General features: G+C 36.3%; 2 protein-coding genes across 2 annotated transcripts; both read right to left on the bottom strand.

The window, feature by feature from the left end:
- Positions 1-421: 421 nt before the first annotated feature.
- On the bottom strand, positions 422-6,044 carry LOC144452955 (uncharacterized). The gene is made up of 3 exons (XM_078144191.1): positions 5,965-6,044; positions 3,906-3,968; positions 422-2,380 (listed from the first exon to the last, which is right to left on the bottom strand). Exons 2-3 carry the CDS (start codon positions 3,919-3,921, stop codon positions 843-845), a joined length of 1,554 nt encoding a protein of 517 aa, XP_078000317.1. The 5' UTR covers positions 3,922-3,968; positions 5,965-6,044; the 3' UTR covers positions 422-842.
- Positions 6,045-7,735: 1,691 nt separating this feature from the next.
- LOC144453187 (uncharacterized) lies at positions 7,736-15,972 on the bottom strand. The gene is made up of 10 exons (XM_078144465.1): positions 15,918-15,972; positions 14,476-14,655; positions 13,802-13,999; positions 12,722-12,751; positions 11,623-11,805; positions 10,811-11,008; positions 10,207-10,308; positions 9,408-9,434; positions 8,737-8,973; positions 7,736-7,956 (listed from the first exon to the last, which is right to left on the bottom strand). Exons 1-10 carry the CDS (start codon positions 15,970-15,972, stop codon positions 7,736-7,738), a joined length of 1,431 nt encoding a protein of 476 aa, XP_078000591.1.
- Positions 15,973-23,092: the final 7,120 nt, after the last annotated feature.

Here is a 23,092-nt window from a genome sequence, read left to right as displayed (position 1 = left end):
GTATCCTAACACTTGTAGATCAAATATTTACAATAATACCAGGAAATTTCTGACTTCGATATTAGGTAAATTCTCCACTTTGATTTGGTAGGTGTGTTTTTTTGTTCAAATGTTGACATTACAAATCAACAGGTCAGTTAGCATTGGCAGTTCAGTTTTGGTGTGAGATTGACAGCCCATTCTCTCCTGTCATACACGAGTCTAGCACATCTAGAAGAACTCAGCTCCAGCTATTCTGTCAAATCTGTTCACCATTCCCTACATTGTATCCCAGGATGCAACTTGGTAATACTAGCTGGGCACAAGTGTCCTTTAAATGTTCCACTACTGATTCAAGATTGGTTGATGTTCATGTATGTAACCCCCCCCCCCCCCCCCCCATCACACCCCACCCCTCCATGTAATACATGTATAACACACCAATTATAGTTGAAGTTTTGAACAAAATCTTAACATTTATTACATACACATCATTGTTTCGGGAATATCTAATATTTTTTGGTGTGACATTGAGGGTTACACTGCCTCCAGGCAACTTACTAGAAAAAGCATCACTTCACTAAAGTTATGAAATTTTAGCAAGATACTTGTATATTCTGAGAATCTATAATAATGAGTGAAATGATAATTACAAATAACGATATACAATTCACTACATGTACCATAAAAAACATTTACCCTGTATGTGGTAAATGTATTCTTCAAGCTAAATATGTTCATTTTTTTTTCAAATTGATGAATTATCATCCATCCATCACAGGCACATGGCGATATCATTAAGTGCTGTGAATTTTGCCAATGTTTCTGTGATGTCTGGTATATATCGAATACATCTTAAAATCTTAAAATGCACACATTTCTGTTAAGATGTCGGTTATCAGGTTGGCATACTCCTGGGCTCGTTCTCTGGTAGTAACATGGCTGTAGTAGGTCAGGCTCCAGAATAAACGGCCATCAAATGTGCAGATGTAGTGACAGAAGATGGATCCAAATTTTGACATTTCACAGGCACAATGTCGACGCGTCAATTCGAAAATGCGAGGAGTTTCCCTTGTAAAATAAGAAAGATTTCCTAAATTTGAGAAAAAGAAGATACCGTCTCCAAACCTATTACCATTCTTATCATCCTTTATGGTCGGTAGAATGAAGTCATCCACTGAATAGCCTTGGTTTTGTATGAATAAAGTGCTTTTCATATTTGTCTGCGGCCATCCCCCGGTTGCCATCGAATGAGTCTCCTTAGTATAATGTGCGGCTAGTCTCCAAAACTCGTCTGGGTTTCTAGCATTAGCTTCCACTTTCATATCTATTGGGGTATCAACTAGTGGCGCATATATAGCAAATGTTTTCGTTGCATCCAAAGGTGGCTTACATATTCGTCTTGCGTCGGTTGCAAAACTTGTTGGGACAGTTAGCGGTGATTTCAGGACACCATCTTGCATAATCTGAGAAATTGCTACAGCCGCTGCTGCTGCCAACGTACCACTTACAGTAGCCTTATGACAACGACTCTTTTCAAGTATCTTACTTGTTTCTTGTTGAGAAAACTCTAGAGGTATAATACGGGTTTCCTTTTTAGCGTTTGGGTTTCGAGCGATTTCAACACCAAACTTGGCAAGATAGAGATTTACAGGCTGGTGCCAACTTAATAGGTGAAACAGTACAAATTTAAACTTAAACCATTCCCACCAGGTTATTCTTTGTATACCAAATGTATCAAGTGCATGAGGAACCATTGGCAAACTCACTGGAAGATCTCCCTTACCCTCAGCCACCAATGACATGTTAGAAAGAAGCTCGTCAATAAAACGCATCATGATATTGCCATCGATAATAGCATGGGAAAATGTGACAAATAATATCGTTTGGTACAGTCCATTTTCTTCATTGTTTGGCATGATCTTTATTCGCCATAGTGGTCCCGTCTTTGAATTGATATTGTGGAGTAATTCAGCTGTGTGTACGTCTTGCCAGTCATCCTTGGCAATCAATTCAATATCAAGGACTTCTTCCTCCATTGGTATGAAGTAATGTCTCGCCTTCCCATGTTCATCGATGATGTCGTCAACACGCATGCGTAGTAATGGGTGTCTAGCTCGCATCATCTGTGCAGCTCTGGTTACAAGTTCTTTAGTTACTGGCTGTCGAGACTCTACAAAATGCACATAACAGTTTGTCAGTATCCCTAATTCTGTAAGTCCGGTTGTCATCCACTCTTCAGCTGACATTTCACGTCCACCAGGAACCAAACTAGTTTCAGTCTCTGTTTTTGATTTGGGAACTTTTTGCTGTAATGCTCGTATTGCTAGAAGACCAATACCAACACCACAGGCAAGACCTAAGGTCTTGTACCCTGTTGGAATCTTGTCCAGTTGTAAGCCTATGTTATAAAAAAATAGGAAAAATAACTAAATACAGACAATACATACAATATATCAACTTATTACATCGGGATCCCGGAAATTGTGTGAAAAACATACAAATGAAAACACACAAAACAAATACATACATAAACAAATAAAAAATAAACATACCCAAACAGAATAAGCAGCAGTGTGCCCTCTAACGATAGCCAAATTTTGTTGTTGTGAGTCAAAATGATAAAAACTGGCATTTCTTGTGAGTCACCACATAGTAAGAGATAGGGGAACACCAAATTTTAGTACGTCACTAGAAATTGTGTGCGTCAGTGGCACATTGGCTTAGAGGGCACACTGAATTAAGCAGTACCATTTTAAACACATAAATAACTAATCTATGTATATTTAAATAATATACTATTTTTCTATATACTAGTATAGTCATTCCTAAGTGTCATGGACAATTAAATATAGAAAGATAGACCTCAGTGCATTATTATGATAGCATACAAGCCTGTATATATGTATGTAAATGAGTGAGAGAAATTTGTGTGTTTCTAATTACACGGCTTCCGAGAATATGGTAGGTAGGTCATGATTTCATTTTATCATTTTTCAAAAATGTTTTTATTTTTAAAAAAATATAGCTTCAACCCAAAACTGAATAAGATGTCTGTCAGAATACCCCTTCTGTGAAAGTTTGATGACATACATGTATGTACAGACAGCACAAGGGAAAAGAAAACAGATGTACATGGAAGTCAAGCAGGCAAAAAATTTCTTATCTTTTTATTTTTAAAAATGTTTTGGGCTTAGGCCTAAAAAACAATAATTGTTTGGTTCCAGTTACCCAACCGCACCTAGTTTTTTATGCCGAGCCTAAACTTTTATTTACGTATTTGAGAAAAAAATGATAAAATTGCAAAAACTGTGAAGTCTCGCCAGAAATAGTAGATACGGAAACTGACATCAACTTAAAGAGACAATATACAACTGTTCTTCCAATCTGTAATGGCTGTACATCTGATCGGAAGAAATACATAACACAGAGACCATATGGAAAAGAAAGGACAACCTGGACTAGAGACTCTGATACACAAGAAATAAAATAATAAAATAACATAAATATCTATCTACCCCACTTATTCTAAAATTGAGCATAATCAGAAACACATAATTTTTTATTTGAGCTTAAACAATTTTCTTCTTTTGACTTACAATTTCAAGTGGCCCATAATCTGCCTGGGGTAACTCTGTTATTTGTGTGTTTATAATAGTATTTTCATTTACTCACGATGCACATTTTGTTTATCTATATTTATGTATTAATATGTGTGTTTTTTTGTTTGTATTAACACTGTTCCTGGGCTCCCTGTTGACTAGTCTCGGTTACCCAGACTCTCAACCTACATTTGTATAGAGGCCAAGAAGTGAGCCACCAGTGTTGAGGCTGGATAAACAAAAGTACCTGTGAATGGCCATGAAGTGAGCCACCAGTGTTGAGGCTGGATAAACGGAAGAACCTGTGAATGGTGCTTTACATACCTGAGAGACGTAGCATCTTATCAAATATTGATACCCTGTACGTTGAAATTAGTTCACCCAAATCTAGGTCAAATGAAAAAAAAGATCATGTTAGCCATGCACTTTGCAGAAAACATGATAAGACTAGTGTATTCTAGCTCGGATAACCACCCTGAAAGGTGAATACGACTACTAGTAGTACTACGTGAGTAACCATACACGTCCTTGATGTAACCATGACTACAACGAATTGAATATGAATATACGAATAATATAAGAGATGATGGTCTGCCTTGAGTAAAGTGTCTGCTTGAAGTGTCTGCTGGCTTTAACTGTGACCTTTGACCTCTCAGTGTATTGTTTATCCGTACCTAGTCCTGCTAGCACACAGTGCACAGGCTAGATTCTAGATCAACTATTACCGATCCGGAAATGTATCGCCAATAGTTTCCCTACACAAACCAACCCAAAATTTTAAGGGTTCCAACCTGTATGTAACAACCACATGGCTGGTTACCTCTAACCGGAACCGAACAACATGGATGAACTTTTAGTCCATGTTCGGAGCCCCATTCCCCCCCCCCCCTCATATATATCGCCAATAGTTTCCCTACACAAACCAACCAAATTTTTTAAAGGTTCCAACCTGTATGTAAGTTGAATGGGACAAACGTGAGAATAGTCTCAGCAGTCTCCTTGGTTAATTTTCATCCTACAAGTATGAAACCCAGTGGTCATAAATATGTATGGTCATGAATTTGAAAAAGGTAAACACTGACTCTATGACTTTTGTGAGTTAAGTAGGGATGAACTTTGGCATAATAGCAATAAGGCATTAATATCTAACCAAACCAATCACACTGAATTGTTAGTTCAAGAACATGAAGTAACAACTTAGTTCTCAACAACACCCAATCAATGGGTATAACGTACAAGTGACCTGAAAACTCCAAAATATGTCCACAGAAATACATACATATGTGTGTGTGTGTGTGTGTGTGTGTGTGTGTATGTATGTATATATATGTGTGTGTGTGTATGTATGTATGTATGTATGTATGTATGTATGTATGTATGTATGTATGTATGTATGTATGTATGTATGTATGCATATGTGTGTGTGTGTGTGTGTGTGTGTGTGTGTGTGTGTGTGTGTGTGTGTGTGTGTGTGTGTGTGTGTACAGGAAATGACCATGAAATATATATATATATATATGTGTGTGTGTGTGTGTGTGTGTGTATATATATATACAAAAATAGAAGACATTGCAAATAATCACAGGTTCACTACAATATTTATACAAGCAACTCAGGCAAACAATATGAAATACAAAGCAAACAGCTTGAGTTCTAAAACAAGTAGCATATCTCCATGAACAAACAGATTGTTTCAACAATGGAGTCCAATATCACATAGATATTCTCAAAAATCAGACACCACTTGGATACACAATGTTTGGTAAAATAATATTCAGCCCTATAATTAAAATGTCTGAAATACAAGAGACAATTACATAACATTGTGACTTACAAATTACAACCATGTAAAACAAGCTAGCAAAACTAGCAAACATGGTATAATAAGTTGAACTGGGTGTATTAGGGAGCGATCAGTATCTATGGCTGGGGGTGGGCCGGTGACTTCTTGTTCGTGTTGTACTTAAAAATAGTGACCCCCCCCCCTGTGATTCATCCACAAAACAATCCAACCCCCTCTGACAAATAAAAACACATACGACTCCCCCCCCCCCCATGTAGTATGTAGGCACATACCAGTACATTTGTTGTATGGAAATTAATGTAAGCAGCAGGGTGGTTCATGATTTCATTCAGTTGTTGAAAATAAGGTGACCCTCCCCCGTATTCACTTTGTAAAAATGATGATGATTCTTTGAGTCCCAAATTAAGGTGCCCCCCGGCCGTAAAAACTGATCGCTCCCTTAAGAGACCCTATCCTGATGAATAGACGACTTACTCCGTATGCAAGCAGGACTAATCCGTACCCGGCCCTGACACCTCCATCATCCATGCTTGAAACTACGCTATGCAATTATATTAGTATCGTTTCAAGTGTACCTACCCTATCAATATTGAGGCGATCACTCGGCAAGCAAATCTGTCGACCTTACAACACGGAATGCTTGTCTGCCGGTATACAGGTGACGTAGTATGATGACGTAGACAGCTGTGACCATAGTATATACAGTATGACGTACAAGCAAGGTCATGACTAGCGCCCTCTATCACGGTTCTGTGAGACGGGCGATATAAAATATTCACATTCAAATTCAGATTCGATTTTAGCAAGCTTCATTTTGGAGTTTAGATTTTTCAGATTCAGATTTAAATTTACAATTTCTCTGGGAATACATTGAGATGATTCTTTGGGATCTTGCTAGGTTTCAGAGATTTTGTATTTTACTGTAACTTATACGAATAAATTCTCAACAATTACCTCTTGAACCCTATCTGTTATGATTGATTGCTAAACTACTGAACAGCATCCACATTGGTCTTCAAAGGGGAAAGCCACTACAGGAAATAAAGACATTTTTATGAACTACAGATTCTGGGGAGTCATTTAATGATTTTCCATCACCTATAATTACTTGTGATTTCATAGAAACATTAAGTTGATCTTGTGCCTTTACAGGGTATCTTTGCTGTGGGCCATTGTGTGATGGGAGTCAGAGGACATTATATATTCATTGTTGCACAATGAATATTCATGAGAGATGTTTTGCACTGGAATAAGCACTGAGGAGTCATGAATATCAATTAATCAACCATGGATATATTATAACGATGAATGATTTAATTGATTTTTGGGTCCGCACCCCAAACTGAGCACCCTAATGAATCAGTATTCCTACGTATTAGTACATGTATATTATGTATAGATAACACAGTCCTCTAATTAACATGTACAATGTCTAATTATTGCTATTTCAAATATTTTTCTTTGAATATAAGTTGGTTATCTGATCGTAAAAATAACACCCCTGTATTATTTTGCAGCTTTGATCTGAACGTCGACAGAATTCTAAAGGATGTGGTAACAAGGATTCGATTTCATAGATGATAAAATCACAACACGTCATCAAGATCAAGGTGATATCCTTTCATGATGTCAAACTACAGCATAGACTCCATCCTCTATGATTTCAGTAAGTCAAGTTTAAGCTTAAATATCCTAGCCTAGCTTTCCTACCCTACCAGTCGGAGTCACTGCCTCTTGTAAGATATCGAATATGAGGAAATATTGTGGAGTAATATACATACATACATACATACATACATACATACATACATACACACACACACATACATACATACATACATACATACATACATACATACATACATACATACATGCATACAGACATGCATACATACATACATACATACATACATACATACATACATACATACATACATACCAATGAAAATTGGATGGTTATAATACCCCAGCTGGCCATGGTGTTATGCTGTTATTTAGCCCATCTCTCAACTTCGCGCTGGAAATATAATAGTTGCTGCATACCCCCCTTCCCCCTCCGGAGTAATTGACGTCCACTAGTGTTCTCATAGCCAGACAATAAGTGTCAATTATCAACCATACAACTAGTGTACCAGCAAAAAACCAAGAACAGTCACTCTAAAGAAATCAGTTATTCTAAAAGTTTGTCATCCATACTCATATGTTTATTTGTTTGGTGTTTGTTGTCTCTAACACATCTGCTATGATCTTACAAGTTGTACACTCAAAATCATGAAATAAAGTGTTAAGAACTATTTGAATGCATATGATTTAACTTGTGAGTATGATTCGATGAGACGTATTCAGGAAATTAGAATCCGAGAACGTCGACTTCACACAAATGCATAACTTGTGTCTTGTCTCTCAGCTGGATGGACACGTATCGTCCCTTCATTGGGACATCACATCCACAAGTGACAGTAATGGTCTCCTGTCTGGCACGCTTGCCAAGTACCCAATTTCCACAAACTGGGTTCTCACGGAAGTCAGGATTGTTGCCCACACGAACTTCAGCATTTTTGATACGGAAAACTGTTGAAATGAAATGACATGTATGTCAACTTTAGTCATGTTCTTTATCAATTAAAATAACTAATTTGTTTATTTTATTGATAATTTATTTGTTTACCTCTATTAGCTAATTATCATAACTGTTGCAATAGTCTCCATTACACTACATCAAAATTTATAATACTCCTCCTCCTCCTCCTCACCACCACCACCACCACCACCACCACCACCACCCCCATCACCACCATCACCACCATCCCCACCATCACCATCCCCATCATCACCACCACCACCATCACCACCATCCCCCACCACCACCACCACCATCACCCACCACCACCACCCACCACCACCACCTCCACATCACCATCATCCCCCACCACCCACTGCCATCTCCACCACAATAACCACCACAACAAAAACAACCAACCAAATCAACACAAGGTACATCTAAACAATTATTACAATGTGTGTATTTTCCACTTGATGGTTATAATGTACACGTTTAACGTTTATCACAGAAAGTGAATGTGAATTTTAATACTGTTGTAAAGATTATGGTATTAAGACAAAGGCAAAGGCAAAGCATTTTATATCCATAAATGCTCAATATGTATAAAATTCTGACTAATATTGGATCAACCAATGAACTTTCTCGAAATTAACCAAAATACTTAATTATTCATAAAAAATGAGATTAGATTCATGATTACAAATCTATACATAAATCTGTTATTCGAACATTCAAAATATTTTGCACTCATACATGAAAGATTGGAAATCTTTTAGTATGTTACTTACAGCAGCAGTCCATTCTGTTGGTGATTTCAAGTTTGTGGACTTTGCTTATCTTTCCTAGATCAACCATCCAATGAGGTTCGAATTCTCTTGCAGTCTGGGTACAGGACTTGCCCTGTGTGTGATGACTGTTCTTGTTACCATCAACAGCACGTTCAGGAACGCCGCCAACTTTAACTGAACTTTGACTTACTGATTTACCCAAAGCTAAGTTTGTCATACCTGAAGGGAATTCACATCCTATAGAAAAAAGGCAATAAAAGATTTGGGTTAGAAATAAACAGTTTTTAACAAACACAAGTTTTATTGTACAATCTCAGTTACATGAAGAAATTAAGAAAACATGATATTAATCCACTTTTCTTTTTGATCTATTTAAGTGTCCTATCAAAATTCAAAAAACAAGTAGTGTCATACACACATGTACCCACCAATACATATTCATTTGGTCCCACCCACCCACCCACCCACCCACCCTCCCACTCGCTCGCTCGCTCACTGACTGACTCACTGACTGACTCACTCACTGACTCATTCATTCATTCATTCACTCACTCACTCACTCACTCACTCACCCACCCACCCACCCACTCACTCACTCACTCACTCACTCACTCACTCACTCACTCACTCACTCACTCACTCACAATAACTCACAAAGTAATTAAACTTACCAAGGGTTGTTGGTATGGTTGTTTTGTCTAAAGAAATAAACACGAAAAAAACAGAAAAACATAATTTTAGATTCATTGTCACATTACTCTTGACTTCTTTTTTTTATGTGAAACTCAATTTCTATTGTTTGACCCACACATTCTCAATTTCATATAATTGAAGACACTTTATACTATTTTATCTTGTTTATTTGTACTTTGTCACGGCATCGTTCATTTCAATATATTCCTGTACAGCAACAAAAAATTCGTTCCCACTAAATTTTTGAACGTTAGTGAAAATTATTATTTTCTTTCAGCTAAACATAGTAGGATTCTAGGAATAGTTGTCAGAAATACAGAACAGAATTACAAACAGAACAATGCAAACATCAACAACACATTGTTAGTTGGGGTTAGTTATTGACATAATTGTACCTTTTTTAGTCAGTAGTCACAATCATAATTTTCAATATTTTATAAAATTCAATTCAGTTCAGTTCAGCACAGTTCAGTGCAGTTCAGTGCAGTTAAGTTCAGTGCAGTGCAGTGCAGTGCAGTGCAGTGCAATTTAGTTCAGTTCAGTTCAGTGCAGTTCAGGTCAGTTCAATTCAGTTCAGTTCAGTGCAGTTCAGGTCAGTTCAGTTCAGTTCAGTTCAATTCAATTCCTCTTATATTATTAATAAACAATGTGACTAGAACAGCAAAAAGTACACAAAATACAAAAGTACACACACACACACACACACACACACACACACACACACACACACACACACACATGCTCTAACAGTGTGATTAAAATGACCACAATACTTACCATCTGGGGCATCAGTCTTGGTTTCTGGTGCCACAGTTGGTGAGTCGGTAGTTTCTATTGGTGGTGGCAGAGGTTCAGTTGGAAGTATTTCTGGTCCTTCGTCTAAGCATGGAGAGATAATTGGTATAATAAATTTATAAAGAAGTTGTACGCCATCTCAGTGCCAAACATTTTGACATTGATATTCCAAGTCACTATGGTCTGAAAATATAGTTTCCTAAAGTGTGCCGTGATTGATCAATGAAATAACTCTCCAAAGTTTATGAAAAAAAAAATTCATATCCTGGATTGGTGTTCATTTTCAAATCTTTTACTACGGTGTGATTGGGACCTTTCCTCCAATGGGTTTCATTGGATTAATATAACAATAAGGATGGATAGTTATGTATATTTTTCCATTCACTGTAACTTGTTCAAAACTTCAGTGGTAAATCTCCTTTTTGAACTGTCGTGACAATGACGTCAATTCATACAGGATGGGAATACAGTATCACAACAGTTAATATGATGGAAGATTTGCCTGTAACTACTTGTCTTAAACAAATGACAGTAGATTAGAACAAAACTGATGAAAGGTTGAAGACCATGTCCATTTTAAACTCACCCTTAGCGAATACTTCAACTTCACAAAGCACCATACCCCTAGCCACGCCCATCTTCTGTACCACAATATAACGAGCATTTCTGACACAGGATCGTTCTATATCTACTGGTGCATTGCGATTATTGATAGTGGCACACACGGGGTTAGATTTGGCTGACTGACTGTCTCCAGCACGGATAACAGTATTATGGAATGTACCTGAGTGAAATAAAAAAATGTAGTTTCATGATATAAATGTAATACATATGCACATACATACATACATACATACATACATACATACATACATACATACATACATACATACATACATACATACATACATACATATGCATACATAACGTACATACATATATATATACACACATACATACATACATACATACATACATACATACATACATACACACATACATACAGACAGACAGACAGACAGACAGACAGACAGACAGACAGACAGACAGACAGACAGACAGACAGACAGACAGACAGACAGACAGACAGACAGACAGACAGACACACACACACATACATACATACATACATACATACATACATACATACATACATACATACATATATACAAACATACATACATACATACATACATACATACATACATACATACATACACATACACATACATACATACATACATACATACATACATACATACATACATACATACATAAATACATAGACATACAGACAGACAGACAGACAGACAGACAGACAGACAGACAGACAGACAGACAGACAGACAGACAGACAGACACAAAAATACATATATATATATATTTGTTAATACTAACGTGAAGCCCCTGGATGAAGTGTCAGTCTAACCGTTTCGACATCGTAGTGTCTACCAAGATCAATAATTACATATGGACTTTTCCTTGTGCCTGTAGTACGGCAGGTGTTCTTATCACCATCAGTTACAATCATAGGATCTGTACCTCCAGGTCCTTGTACGTGCTTATGCAGGGCTATGTTATCTGTGGACAGAGTATTTATATAACAAAGACATTATTAACCGTGCTTGATTTATCTACGATTATTTTTAATGTGGTCTATGGATATTATGATGGCTAGCAAGGAGCATCATTTATAAGCAAAATAGCATAAAATTAGTATAACAGTTTATACTGATATGTAACCTTAGTGTTAATTATCAGAGTCTTGGATTACTGTTAATATATGAATCATGTCATGGAAAAAATAGCATCATGCTTTATGTTCAGATGAAAACATTTCTATAGCTGTGAGTATGAACACTAGACTGGTGGGTAGAGGTAGAACTGACTGGGTGAATGAACACTAGACTGATGGGTGGGTGGGTGGGTGGTAGAAGTTTAACTGAATGGGTGAATGAACACTAGACTGATGGTGCATGGTGGAAGTAGAACTGAATGAACACTTGACTAATGGGTGGTAGAAGCAGAACTGGATGAACACTAGACTGATGGGTGATAGTGGTAGAACTGAGTGAGTGAATAAACACTAGGCTGGGTGATAGAAACAGAACTGAATGATCAAATTAACACTACTGATGGGTGCGTAGTAGAATTGAATGGGTGAATGAACACTAGACTGATGGGTGATAGAAGTAGAACTGAATGTACACTAGACTGTTGGGTGATAGAAGTAGAACTGAATGAACACTCAACTGATGGGTGATAGAGGTAGAACTTAATGAACACTAGACTGATGGGAGATAGAGGTAGAACTGAATGAGTGAACAAACACTAGAGTGATGTGTGTTATAGGTAGAACTGAATGAATTAATGAACACGAGACTGATGGGTGATAGAGGTAGAACTGAATGAACACTAGACTGATGGGTGGTAGAAGTAGAACTGAATGTGAAGACACAATGGTCTATGACAAAGCAGTTACATCTTTGACACTCACTTGTAGCACCAATTGTTGGAGGTGGTGGAGCTGTAGTTAATTGAAACAAAAATTAGAAAACTGATTTAAAAGGTATATTATCAATGCACACAACCTTTAATTGCGTGTATTTTTACTTTACTAAATAAAAGTAATGATCTTTCATGTAGAAAACGCGCGCCAAGTAAAACGGAAAATACAAAGCTCACTTCAAGTATAGATCTGCTAACATACACAAGGACAATGGTTTAATTACTAGAAATGGGTTTTGTTTTTGGTGATAAATTTTACACACACATATGACTCAGGTTACAGGAAGATATGAGTTGACATCATTTCATGAAGTAATAAAAAATATACGACTTGACATCAGATCACTTGGTCTCAAATCATTTGTAACAAATATAGGCAGAATAATGTCATATAATATGCTTGAAGTGATCAATAGCCCATAAACGGATTGATGTCTACCAAAACGTGGTTCACATTCTGTTTTCGATTGTCTCGCGGCAGATCTCACGAGATCCCACGTGAGCTATTCAACATCGTGAGAGTGGTCAAGCTGAAAATGTCAAACGTTTATTTTAGCAACACTATTGTTCTCAATGTTATTGCACATGGCCACGGCGAAAGCTTTCCCTGTAAACCGCTGTCATATGCGTTAGACAACCGCTGTTGCTACGAATATTTGCATATCTCGCGAGATCTGCAACGATATGTAAAATTCCTTAGTAGCTGTGACATCAGTGCCATCTTGAATAACAAAGGCATAATGAATAAGCTATCCATTTCCCGTCAACTGCCCTAAAGGAACTTCATTGATATTCATATATTTTAGATCGTCCTGAAACAGTAACAATATATCATTATCTAGCAGCAAATTGACCAATCAGAGAGTTCCTTTGAGACAATCAATGTCGACTGCTTTTCCATATATGGCCACCTCTGCCAGCGAATTTAATTTTCAAGTTGTCGAAAACTATCAAGACAATGACGCATCTTCAAAGTATTCAAAATATTCTCAATGGATAAGCCCTACAGGTCGAGGAAAGTCAATTTGTAACTGTAAAGAAATAGTATCGTGTTGTTGCGAAAATTTACCTGCACTCATTATTTGGACTTCACACAGGATCAGCCATCTGCCTTTACCAACCTTTGTCACAGATACGTATCTAGCAGTAGCCTCACAATCCAATTCATTTTCTATTGGTGCCTTTTTGTTATCAAGTCTTGCACACACTGGGTTTTTGCTGAACTCTAGGTTGTTACCAGCACGAATCAAAGTGTTGTGAAACTTACCTATATAAAAAATGTAAGATATTCACATTACTATTAAGAGCTTCTGACCAAATATCTGCCCTGTATTTTTGTCATGTTAGCTCCAAAATTTGGTCAAAGCCCGATGGCATTACTATGTTGGGTTCCGGTTGTCCGTTAATGAGTCCGTTGTCCTTTAGCCATAATTATTATAGTGATAAAGTTGAAATGGTTACCAGTTGGGGGCGCTTGTTTTGGGTACGGACCGAATACATATTTTGATATATTGCACCATAATATGTGTACTGCTAAACACAGATGTGTTTACTCATAAGTGACTTAATACTACTGTTCGTATTATGAGTAAGGTTTCATATCTAATAATTTGAAAGCAGTTTAAAAAATATACCAGTTGGGACTAGTGACATTGTATCATAGATTTTGCGATATGAAGAAGGGTTGCTTTGAAACAACAAAGGTCGTCTTTATGTCTCTGAACAATGTAATGGAAGACTTACGCTTAGCATTGGGACCAAGTGTTAGGTGAATTTTTGATATACTGACTGGCTTGCCAAGATCAATCTTGATTGTGGGGTTCTTTCTTTCTCCTGAGTTCATGCAGGTCAGACCATCTCCGTCAGTAACGACTTCAAGATTGTTTCCATTACCGTAAACCTGTTTGTTCAAGGCTACATTGCCTGTAATTTAAAAATAACATGGGAAAGAGCGACATGAGAACTTATTTGAGAGTGTAGTGAAACACTTAGAAAAGAATTATTGTCGATCAAGGGCACTGTCCTCCCAAAACTTTAAATGAAGTACCAGATATATCTGTCTGTCTGTCTGTCTGTCTGTCTGTCTGTCTGTCTGTCTGTCTGTCTGTCTGTCGGTCTGTCTGTCGGTCTGTCGGTCTGATGATGTTCTGTGGACTGTAAATGCTAGTCAGGACTTTTGAAAATTCTTTGACATGAGTTACCATCAGTTCCATTGGTTCTGCTTACTCAACCCCGCCTACCTTTTTCACTGCCGACCCTAAACTCTTTTTTTACGTATTTTCGAAAAAATAATAAAATCGCTAAAATTATGATGTTTCGTGAGAAATAGTGGATGCGAAAATTGACATCAACTTAAAAAAACAATATTCTTCCAATCTGTAATGACTGTAAATGTAATCGTAAGAAACCAATAACACAGAGACCATATGGAAAACAAGAGAAAACATAACTACCTGAACTAGACGCTCACACATAACAAATATCAAAAGGAAAACATTTTTAAACAACACAAATCAAAAGGATTATTTAAAAAATCAATAAAGTAATATACCTATCTAACCTACCCACCTATTCTAAAATTGAACGTAATCGGAACCACACAATATGAATTTTAAGGTCTTATAGCATAGCGCTTGTGGAAATAGTTATGTATGTTTCTACTTTCAAAGACCTACAAAACAACCATGGGCTAGGCATGGCCATGTGGAGGATTAATTATTGGGTACTTATTTTGGATTTTTAATTTATAAAACAATTTTATCATGGCTTCCTACTTGAAAAATCGATGAGAAACAACATATGCCAAAAAAAAACGTTTATCAAGTCCTTGTTTGTAACTCAATAAATGACTAAAGATGAATAAATATGTAAAATGTTTGTTGTTTTACGTACATTAACAAACTTTTATATATATATATATATATATATATATATATATATATATATATATATATATACACATTTTAAAGCTTATTACACAGTACTGAGTTACATACACATACTTTGTCAATGTTGTTCCATGTCGCCATGAAAAGATTATCTTGTAAGTTAACAATCTAAAATAAATATCAAATCCTCATTCTTTGTGTAAACTGGATTTGTGCATATGTGATCGGAATTCAGTCACCAACTTTGAATTGTCCTTCGTGATAAGTCAACCTTAGACTCGTGGTAAATTCACTTACCGGCTTGTACTGCAACAGCAGCGACGGCAACAACGAATACGATGAGCAATTTCATCATTCAACAAGATGTTCAGCCACCCGTGAAATGAATACAATAGGTTCTTAATTTTACCCTTTAAATAGACCGTAATTTGCATATCAAATGTATGCAAATGTATGCATATTAATGAAATGTAGGAGAATGCAGTAATTTGTCGTCTTCCCTATACCACGTGATCAATTTCCTTACATATTAATATATCTACACTTGAATATTGCCTCTACGATTAACGCTGCCATTTTCACGTATATCGAAATTTCATATTTAGCTTTATTTGTCAAATTATAAATAAATCATCGTCAAATTTCATGTTTCGTATAATCCTAGAAAACAAGAGAGTTTGTTGGAAGTTATTTTCGAGAGGCCATTTATTTATTTATCTATTTATTTATTATTGATTGATTGATTGATTGATTTATTCATTGATTTATTCATTCATTCATTCATTCATTCATTCATTCATTCATTCATTAAACTTCATTTAAAGAGTGTGGCCCAGTTAGCCTTGGTCAATCTTCCCTGGGCCCTATAAATATAAATAGTACAAAGACAAAAGAGACAAATACAAACAGGACATACAATAAACAGCAAAAGTATCTAAAATTTTCTGTTTCTCACTTCAAGTGGTAATGTATTCCAAGTATTTGCACCAGAAAACATAAACCTTGTAAGAGAGATTTAGCTTCATACTATACTAGAGACATTTTCTGTCACTATTAATCATAGAATTCATTTCAAACTATTTTGATTATTGTCCAGCAACTTGTTATGACTAATAATATTAGAAGTGAACCTTTAATACAATGCTTGATGTTCAAAACTGCACACAGTACACATCAATTTGCGACTTTTACATTTTTGTCTGCATTGTTGTCTTTACGTACTCCTAAAAACGCGTTTGTGTAAAACAACTGTCGCAAGCTGATTAATTTTCAACGTGTCATCAGAGAGTTCCACGATCTGTTGAAGACAATACTCTAATGAATGGCTTTAGTGCAATCAAATGTACTATTGATGTTATATTTTTAACATGAGCACACCTGCTAATTAGAAAAAAACAAAACTATAGGTCATCATCAAGAAACAAATATTTTCTATGGACGTAGTAATATTTGGATTAGTATACAATGAATATTAAATAAAAATGAGAGTGGAATGTATAATTATCTATTTCTAAAATTTTAAGTTTCATCAGCATAATTGTTTATGTTTGAGAATATTTATTTCCATGTTAGGTAAAAACAGTATCTTTCATCTACGCCACCTATTATTTGTTACACAGTCAAGGAGGGGACTAGAGGAGAAGTCTTTCCCGTCAAAGGTCCCTCCTCTCTATATTAATCCCTCTATTTGATTAATCTGTAGATATAAATATATAGTACTGTCTTTTCACTTTGGTATTAAATAAATCTAGTGTTTGTATATTCAGCAAATATTACTGTAAACTAATTTAATGAACTGATGATACATTTCATTATTTTAATGTCAGATAATTTGATGTCTATCCCAAAATGATGTATGTATAAATATGTGAAAGCTATTTCAAGAATATCAAATGAATAGTCTACTTAAAGTGGCCATATGGATTAGGATTATGTATTTATTTTGGATTTTTATTTTATAAAACAATTCTAAGACATCTTTCTATGTGAAGCAACATGTGTCAAGTCTTTGTTTGTAACTAAAGACATTACAAAAGACTGATAAATGTGTAAAATCGTTGTTACTGTACGTAAAATAACAAACTTGTTATGCCTTTTTTATTTTTTAGCTTTTTGCGATATATTGAGTTACACTTCATTTCCAATAGACCGGTGTCCCAAATGTTCAATGTTCACGTTTTCTCACAACTATGCCACAAGCTTATGGAAGCTTGCATTTTGTCCTTTTGAAATGATGATAAAATAAACTGTGATTTCAAGGTAATCAACAAACGTGTATCTTCCTACAGTCTTAGGGGCGCGATTAATAGTTCAATATAGGGTAAAAACCATTGTAGGTGAGGGCGGGGGGGGGGGGGTTAGTCATTTTAGTTCTCATCCTACAAAATCGATTTTTACTTTAATAGGTGTTTTGTACCCCTAAATACAAAAAGTGGTTAAAAATGTAAAATTGAGAGAATGATATTTGCTATAGTAAATGTATGTAGTAAAAAATCAGCAAAATTTTTTTTTACTAACTACATACTGGCATTATATCCACAGCACTACATACTACTACATACTGATTTGATATTATTGTGTGGTTTGAAGCAATTTTCAATTTTGGCCAATTTAGTTCGAAGGGGGGGGTCTGAGGACGGTGGGCGGTGGTTTGGTATACGATGTTTTCCGTTTGGCATTCGCCGTTCAAAGGGCATGTGTCTTTCTGTCTGCAATTGCAAGGTTTTTGAGTGGGTTTAGTTTCGCTGTTGGAGATGGTGGCGTTGTGCGCTTTGATTATGGTAGCCATGTTTGGCACGCAGGTATAACTGACGTTGACATTGTTTCTGTTGAATATTTTGTGTAACTTAGAGTCTGCTGGGAATTTTTTTGCGATTAGGTTGAGGAATCGTTTGCCTACATTGGTGGCTACGTTTTTGCTGTATGGTGGGTTGAACCAGATGGTGTTTCTATTTCTGTTTTTCTTGTTTTTCTGTGTCGGGGTGCTGGTGTACGTGATGTTCTCTTTGTAGAAAAGAAAAGAAAATTATGTTGTTGTTTATTCGACCTCTGGCAAATAAATAATAGTAACACGTTATACAATACAATACAATGCAATACAATACCATACAATACAATGCAGTACAATACAATACAATACAATACCATACAATACTTAGGAATAATAGAAGTATTTATATACTGAAGAAAGATTCGGCTTAAAATAGTGCTAGTGAAACATTGTAAGCAGCGTAACTGGTGTCCACGTGTCATGGGAGGGTTCAACGACCTCATATAGTTAAAGACATGTCTGGAATCAATTATTGAAATCTGTCTGTCTGTCTGTATGTATGTATGTACGTATGTATGTATGTATGTATGTATGTATGTATGTATGTATGTATGTATGTATGTATGTATGTATGTGTGTGTGTGTGTGTGTGTGTGTGTGTATGTATGTATGTATGTATGTATGTATGTATGTATGTATGTCTGTCTCTAATCATGTCCAGTTAGTTCTATTAATATGTTCGACATATGTGGACGTGCATATGTTAATTGCACAAAGGTTTAATTAGTGAACTCCAGATGACAGCTACCAGAATGAATACCTCTAATTTATGATATTGCACACATGTTAGTTTTATCAGTAAACATGATATTTAAAGATATTTGTCCGAGCAGAAGGTGGTTGAAAGAATAGGCTATAATGACGATTAATTTAGGCCGGGGACGACAAAATTGACAACGGCAAGTACATTAAGAATATTCATTTAGAAAAAAAAAGAGGTTTTCGCCAGCCCTCATAAGACGATAGACGAAATTCTCGACAAAACTCCCCTGGGTAAAATATTCGTAAATAAAAAGGAAGCACATTTGACAATGTGAATGAGTGACCAGTATTGATGAAACATCCTATTTACAGTATCATCCTGAATTTTACAGATAAATCATTTTGCAGTATGTTTCTGTAAGTACAATACAATACAATACAATACCATACAATACTTAGGAATAATAGAAGTATTTATATACTGAAGAAAGATTCGGCTTAAAATAGTGCTAGTGAAACATTGTAAGCAGCGTAACTGGTGTCCACGTGTCATGGGAGGGTTCAACGACCTCATATAGTTAAAGACATGTCTGGAATCAATTATGCTAAAGATATTGTATTTTTAACATAAACAAAGCTGATTAGAAAGGCAACTGGTCATCAACAAACGAGAAGGTTATGTAGATGTTGTAATATTTGCACAAGATGAATACTTAAAAAAAACAAGGAGGGGGTAAAAGTAGGAGTCTTTCCCGTCAAAAGTCGAATCCTACCCCTCCCCTCTATTCATCCACCAATTTTATAGATTATTCACACACACACACACACACACACACACACACACACACACACACACACACACACACACATTATAAAATACACTTTTTGATGTAAATTTGCTTTTGATGTCTGTATGGTGACACTTTAATTCTTTTCATTGAGATAAAATATCACAAGAAACTATATTTGTTCAATCCTGATATCCGAAAACATAGTATGTACAGTTGTAGGTAGAATTTGATAGAGTGTCGTATTCGGTTGTGCATGATTTACCAAGCCGAGTCTAAGAACTGTTAGTGTTACATAAAACGTGGTATATGTTTAACTAGCACTACACAATAATATGTAACTGAGAAAGGACAATAGCCTAATACAGAATATATTTGCACAACTCTTTGCTAATTATTATGTTGATGATGCGTCTTTATGACGTAATTTTGAAATCGTAAGTTAGTGCCTGACGATTCGTTTCATGGAAGCCCTTGGCGTGCTTCTGTTTTGACAGATAATAAGTAAAAGCAACAAACCAAAGCAAGTAGGTACTCACTACACAGTCTGTCTGTCTGTCTGTCTGTCTGTCTGTCTGTCTGTCTGTCTGTCTGTCTGTCTGTCTGTCTGTCTGTCTGTCTGTCTGTATTTATGTACGTATGTATGTATGTATGTATGTATGTATGTATGTATGTGTGTGTGTGTGTGTGTGTATGTATGTATGTATGTATGTATGTATGTATGTATGTATGTATGTATGTATGTATGTCTGTCTCTAATCATGTCCAGTTAGTTCTATTAATATGTTCGACATATGTGGACGTGCATATGTTAATTGCACAAAGGTTTAATTAGTGAACTCCAGATGACAGCTACCAGAATGAATACCTCTAATTTATGATATTGCACACATGTTAGTTTTATCAGTAAACATGATATTTAAAGATATTTGTCCGAGCAGAAGGTGGTTGAAAGAATAGGCTATAATGACGATTAATTTAGGCCGGGGACGACAAAATTGACAACGGCAAGTACATTAAGAATATTCATTTAGAAAAAAAAAGAGGTTTTCGCCAGCCCTCATAAGACGATAGACGAAATTCTCGACAAAACTCCCCTGGGTAAAATATTCGTAAATAAAAAGGAAGCACATTTGACAATGTGAATGAGTGACCAGTATTGATGAAACATCCTATTTACAGTATCATCCTGAATTTTACAGATAAATCATTTTGCAGTATGTTTCTGTAAGTCTTTGATTTCCTTGGCTACTTTCCTGTCGTGTCGCTTCATAATCCCATACAGTGCATCCCATGTAGGTGGTATTGATATAGCCATGTCCTTCTCACCACTCATGGCTATCCACTGTGATATAAATGCATTCTTCGGCTACTGCCCCCCCACCCGTCCCCTGTAAGTACGTGCTGTCTGTCTCCCATGCGAGTGTTTGTTTTCTCATCCTCAATAATAACGTCTTGCGCTATAACTTCCCATTATGCTCTTAGTTTAATCTTTTGACACCACTGTGCACTATTTGCTGTCCTTGTGAATGAAGCATTGATGTCAAAATACGACTCATTAAAATACATATTGGAAACTTATTTTATTCAAACTCATAATGTAATTGTAAAAAAACATCGAGAGAGAGAGAGAGAGAGAGAGAGAGAGAGAGAGAGAGAGAGAGAGAGAGAGAGAGAGAGAGAGAGAGAGAGAGACGTTGACTATCACAAACAAGTCTGTAAGGTAAGCCGTGATGGGGCGGCCTCACACATCAGTCACGCCCTCTCACGTCGGGAGAGAGGAGGGCGGCGCGGAGCGACACGCCGTATCTTACAAGCTATCACAAACAGTAAACAGACAGACATAAATTTTACAAATGCGGTATAGAGACAGGCATAAGCTATTTATAATATTACTTCACACCTGCTTGTCTAGTTTTCATACTACCACAATGTTTCTCAACTCAGATTCTGACTTGATGGACCTCGTTACGCAAGCCATCGATTTCACTCATAACAAAGTCCTTCTCTAATTTCTGCAGTCGTTCAGTTATCTTGTCGACGACAATGGAGGCAAGAGTGACTGCATAATATAATAGAATATGATAAGGTAGAATATGATAAGACACATGAGATGATTTTAATAACCTATTATTTCCTGGTCAGGAGGGTACAAGTAGACATCTTTTACTATGTGTGGTTGTATAAGACAAATGATAAATGATATCTTGAAATTAGCTGTTTTTCTCCTCAATACTCACGACACAAGAATATTTGAACGGAGAAGACCAATTGATGACCAATAATTTAACATATTTGTTATTGTTGTTATTTGTTTTATTGCTCAATGTCTACACTGAGATAGAATTTTGTAACCAAGTCATAACTAGTACGTAACAAAGTCCCGGAAAATATGCAATTGTTTTTATTTAAGACGACAGAAGGGTAACCATTAGACGTTTTTGTTTGTCTTTATATGTTGAGACGAAACCACACGTCTGGGAATTGGATTTAAGCTGTTAACTCCAAAGTTGATTCAATGATTGTTTTTACAAAGTTGTCGGTGTACTAACACAAGAGGAAAAGTCAAAATCTCCTGAACGCTTCTGCAAAACAAAGGTTTTAAACGATAGTAGAATCTTAGCCGTCGCCTGTGGGCGCTGTTGCTTTTCTCATACGGTGATTTTACTGAGAGATGTGGCATTGTGCACGGTGTGCTCTAGGCCCGGGGTTCAAAATGTTCGCGCTGTTATCTCCGGTTATACTTTCATGAGGCGAGCGAGTGAAAATGAAGTTGAAAACATTCAATAAGTAAAATGTACTGATCGATAGCAATTTAAAGGAAGTAGTGTGAAATACCAATTAGCTGCAACGGGGGACTGTTTTTTTTCATACTGCAGATGCTGAAGATTGTACGGGGCACCTCGCGTTCAAAGCCCTCAAAAAACCTTCCATAAATTTATAAAATGATTATTGAAAAGTTGACAATGTGAACATTCGCATTCAAACGGCACGTGCGCAGCAATACGATGTTTGAGGTCGCTATGAGATGTCAAAGTACACTGCGCATGCTCCATTCCTGTAGAGTTGTAAACACTTCCACATGGCATATCACCTACTTAGTAGTCACACTGTTGTTACAATGCTACGACCAAAGCCATCGTTGTCTGTGA

The sequence above is a fragment of the Glandiceps talaboti genome, chromosome 23, assembly GCF_964340395.1.
Source record: "Glandiceps talaboti chromosome 23, keGlaTala1.1, whole genome shotgun sequence".
Taxonomy (NCBI): Eukaryota; Metazoa; Hemichordata; class Enteropneusta; family Spengelidae; genus Glandiceps; species Glandiceps talaboti.
The sequence above is the reverse complement of the archived record's forward strand: the minus strand, read 5'-3'. Positions and strand labels throughout refer to the sequence as shown.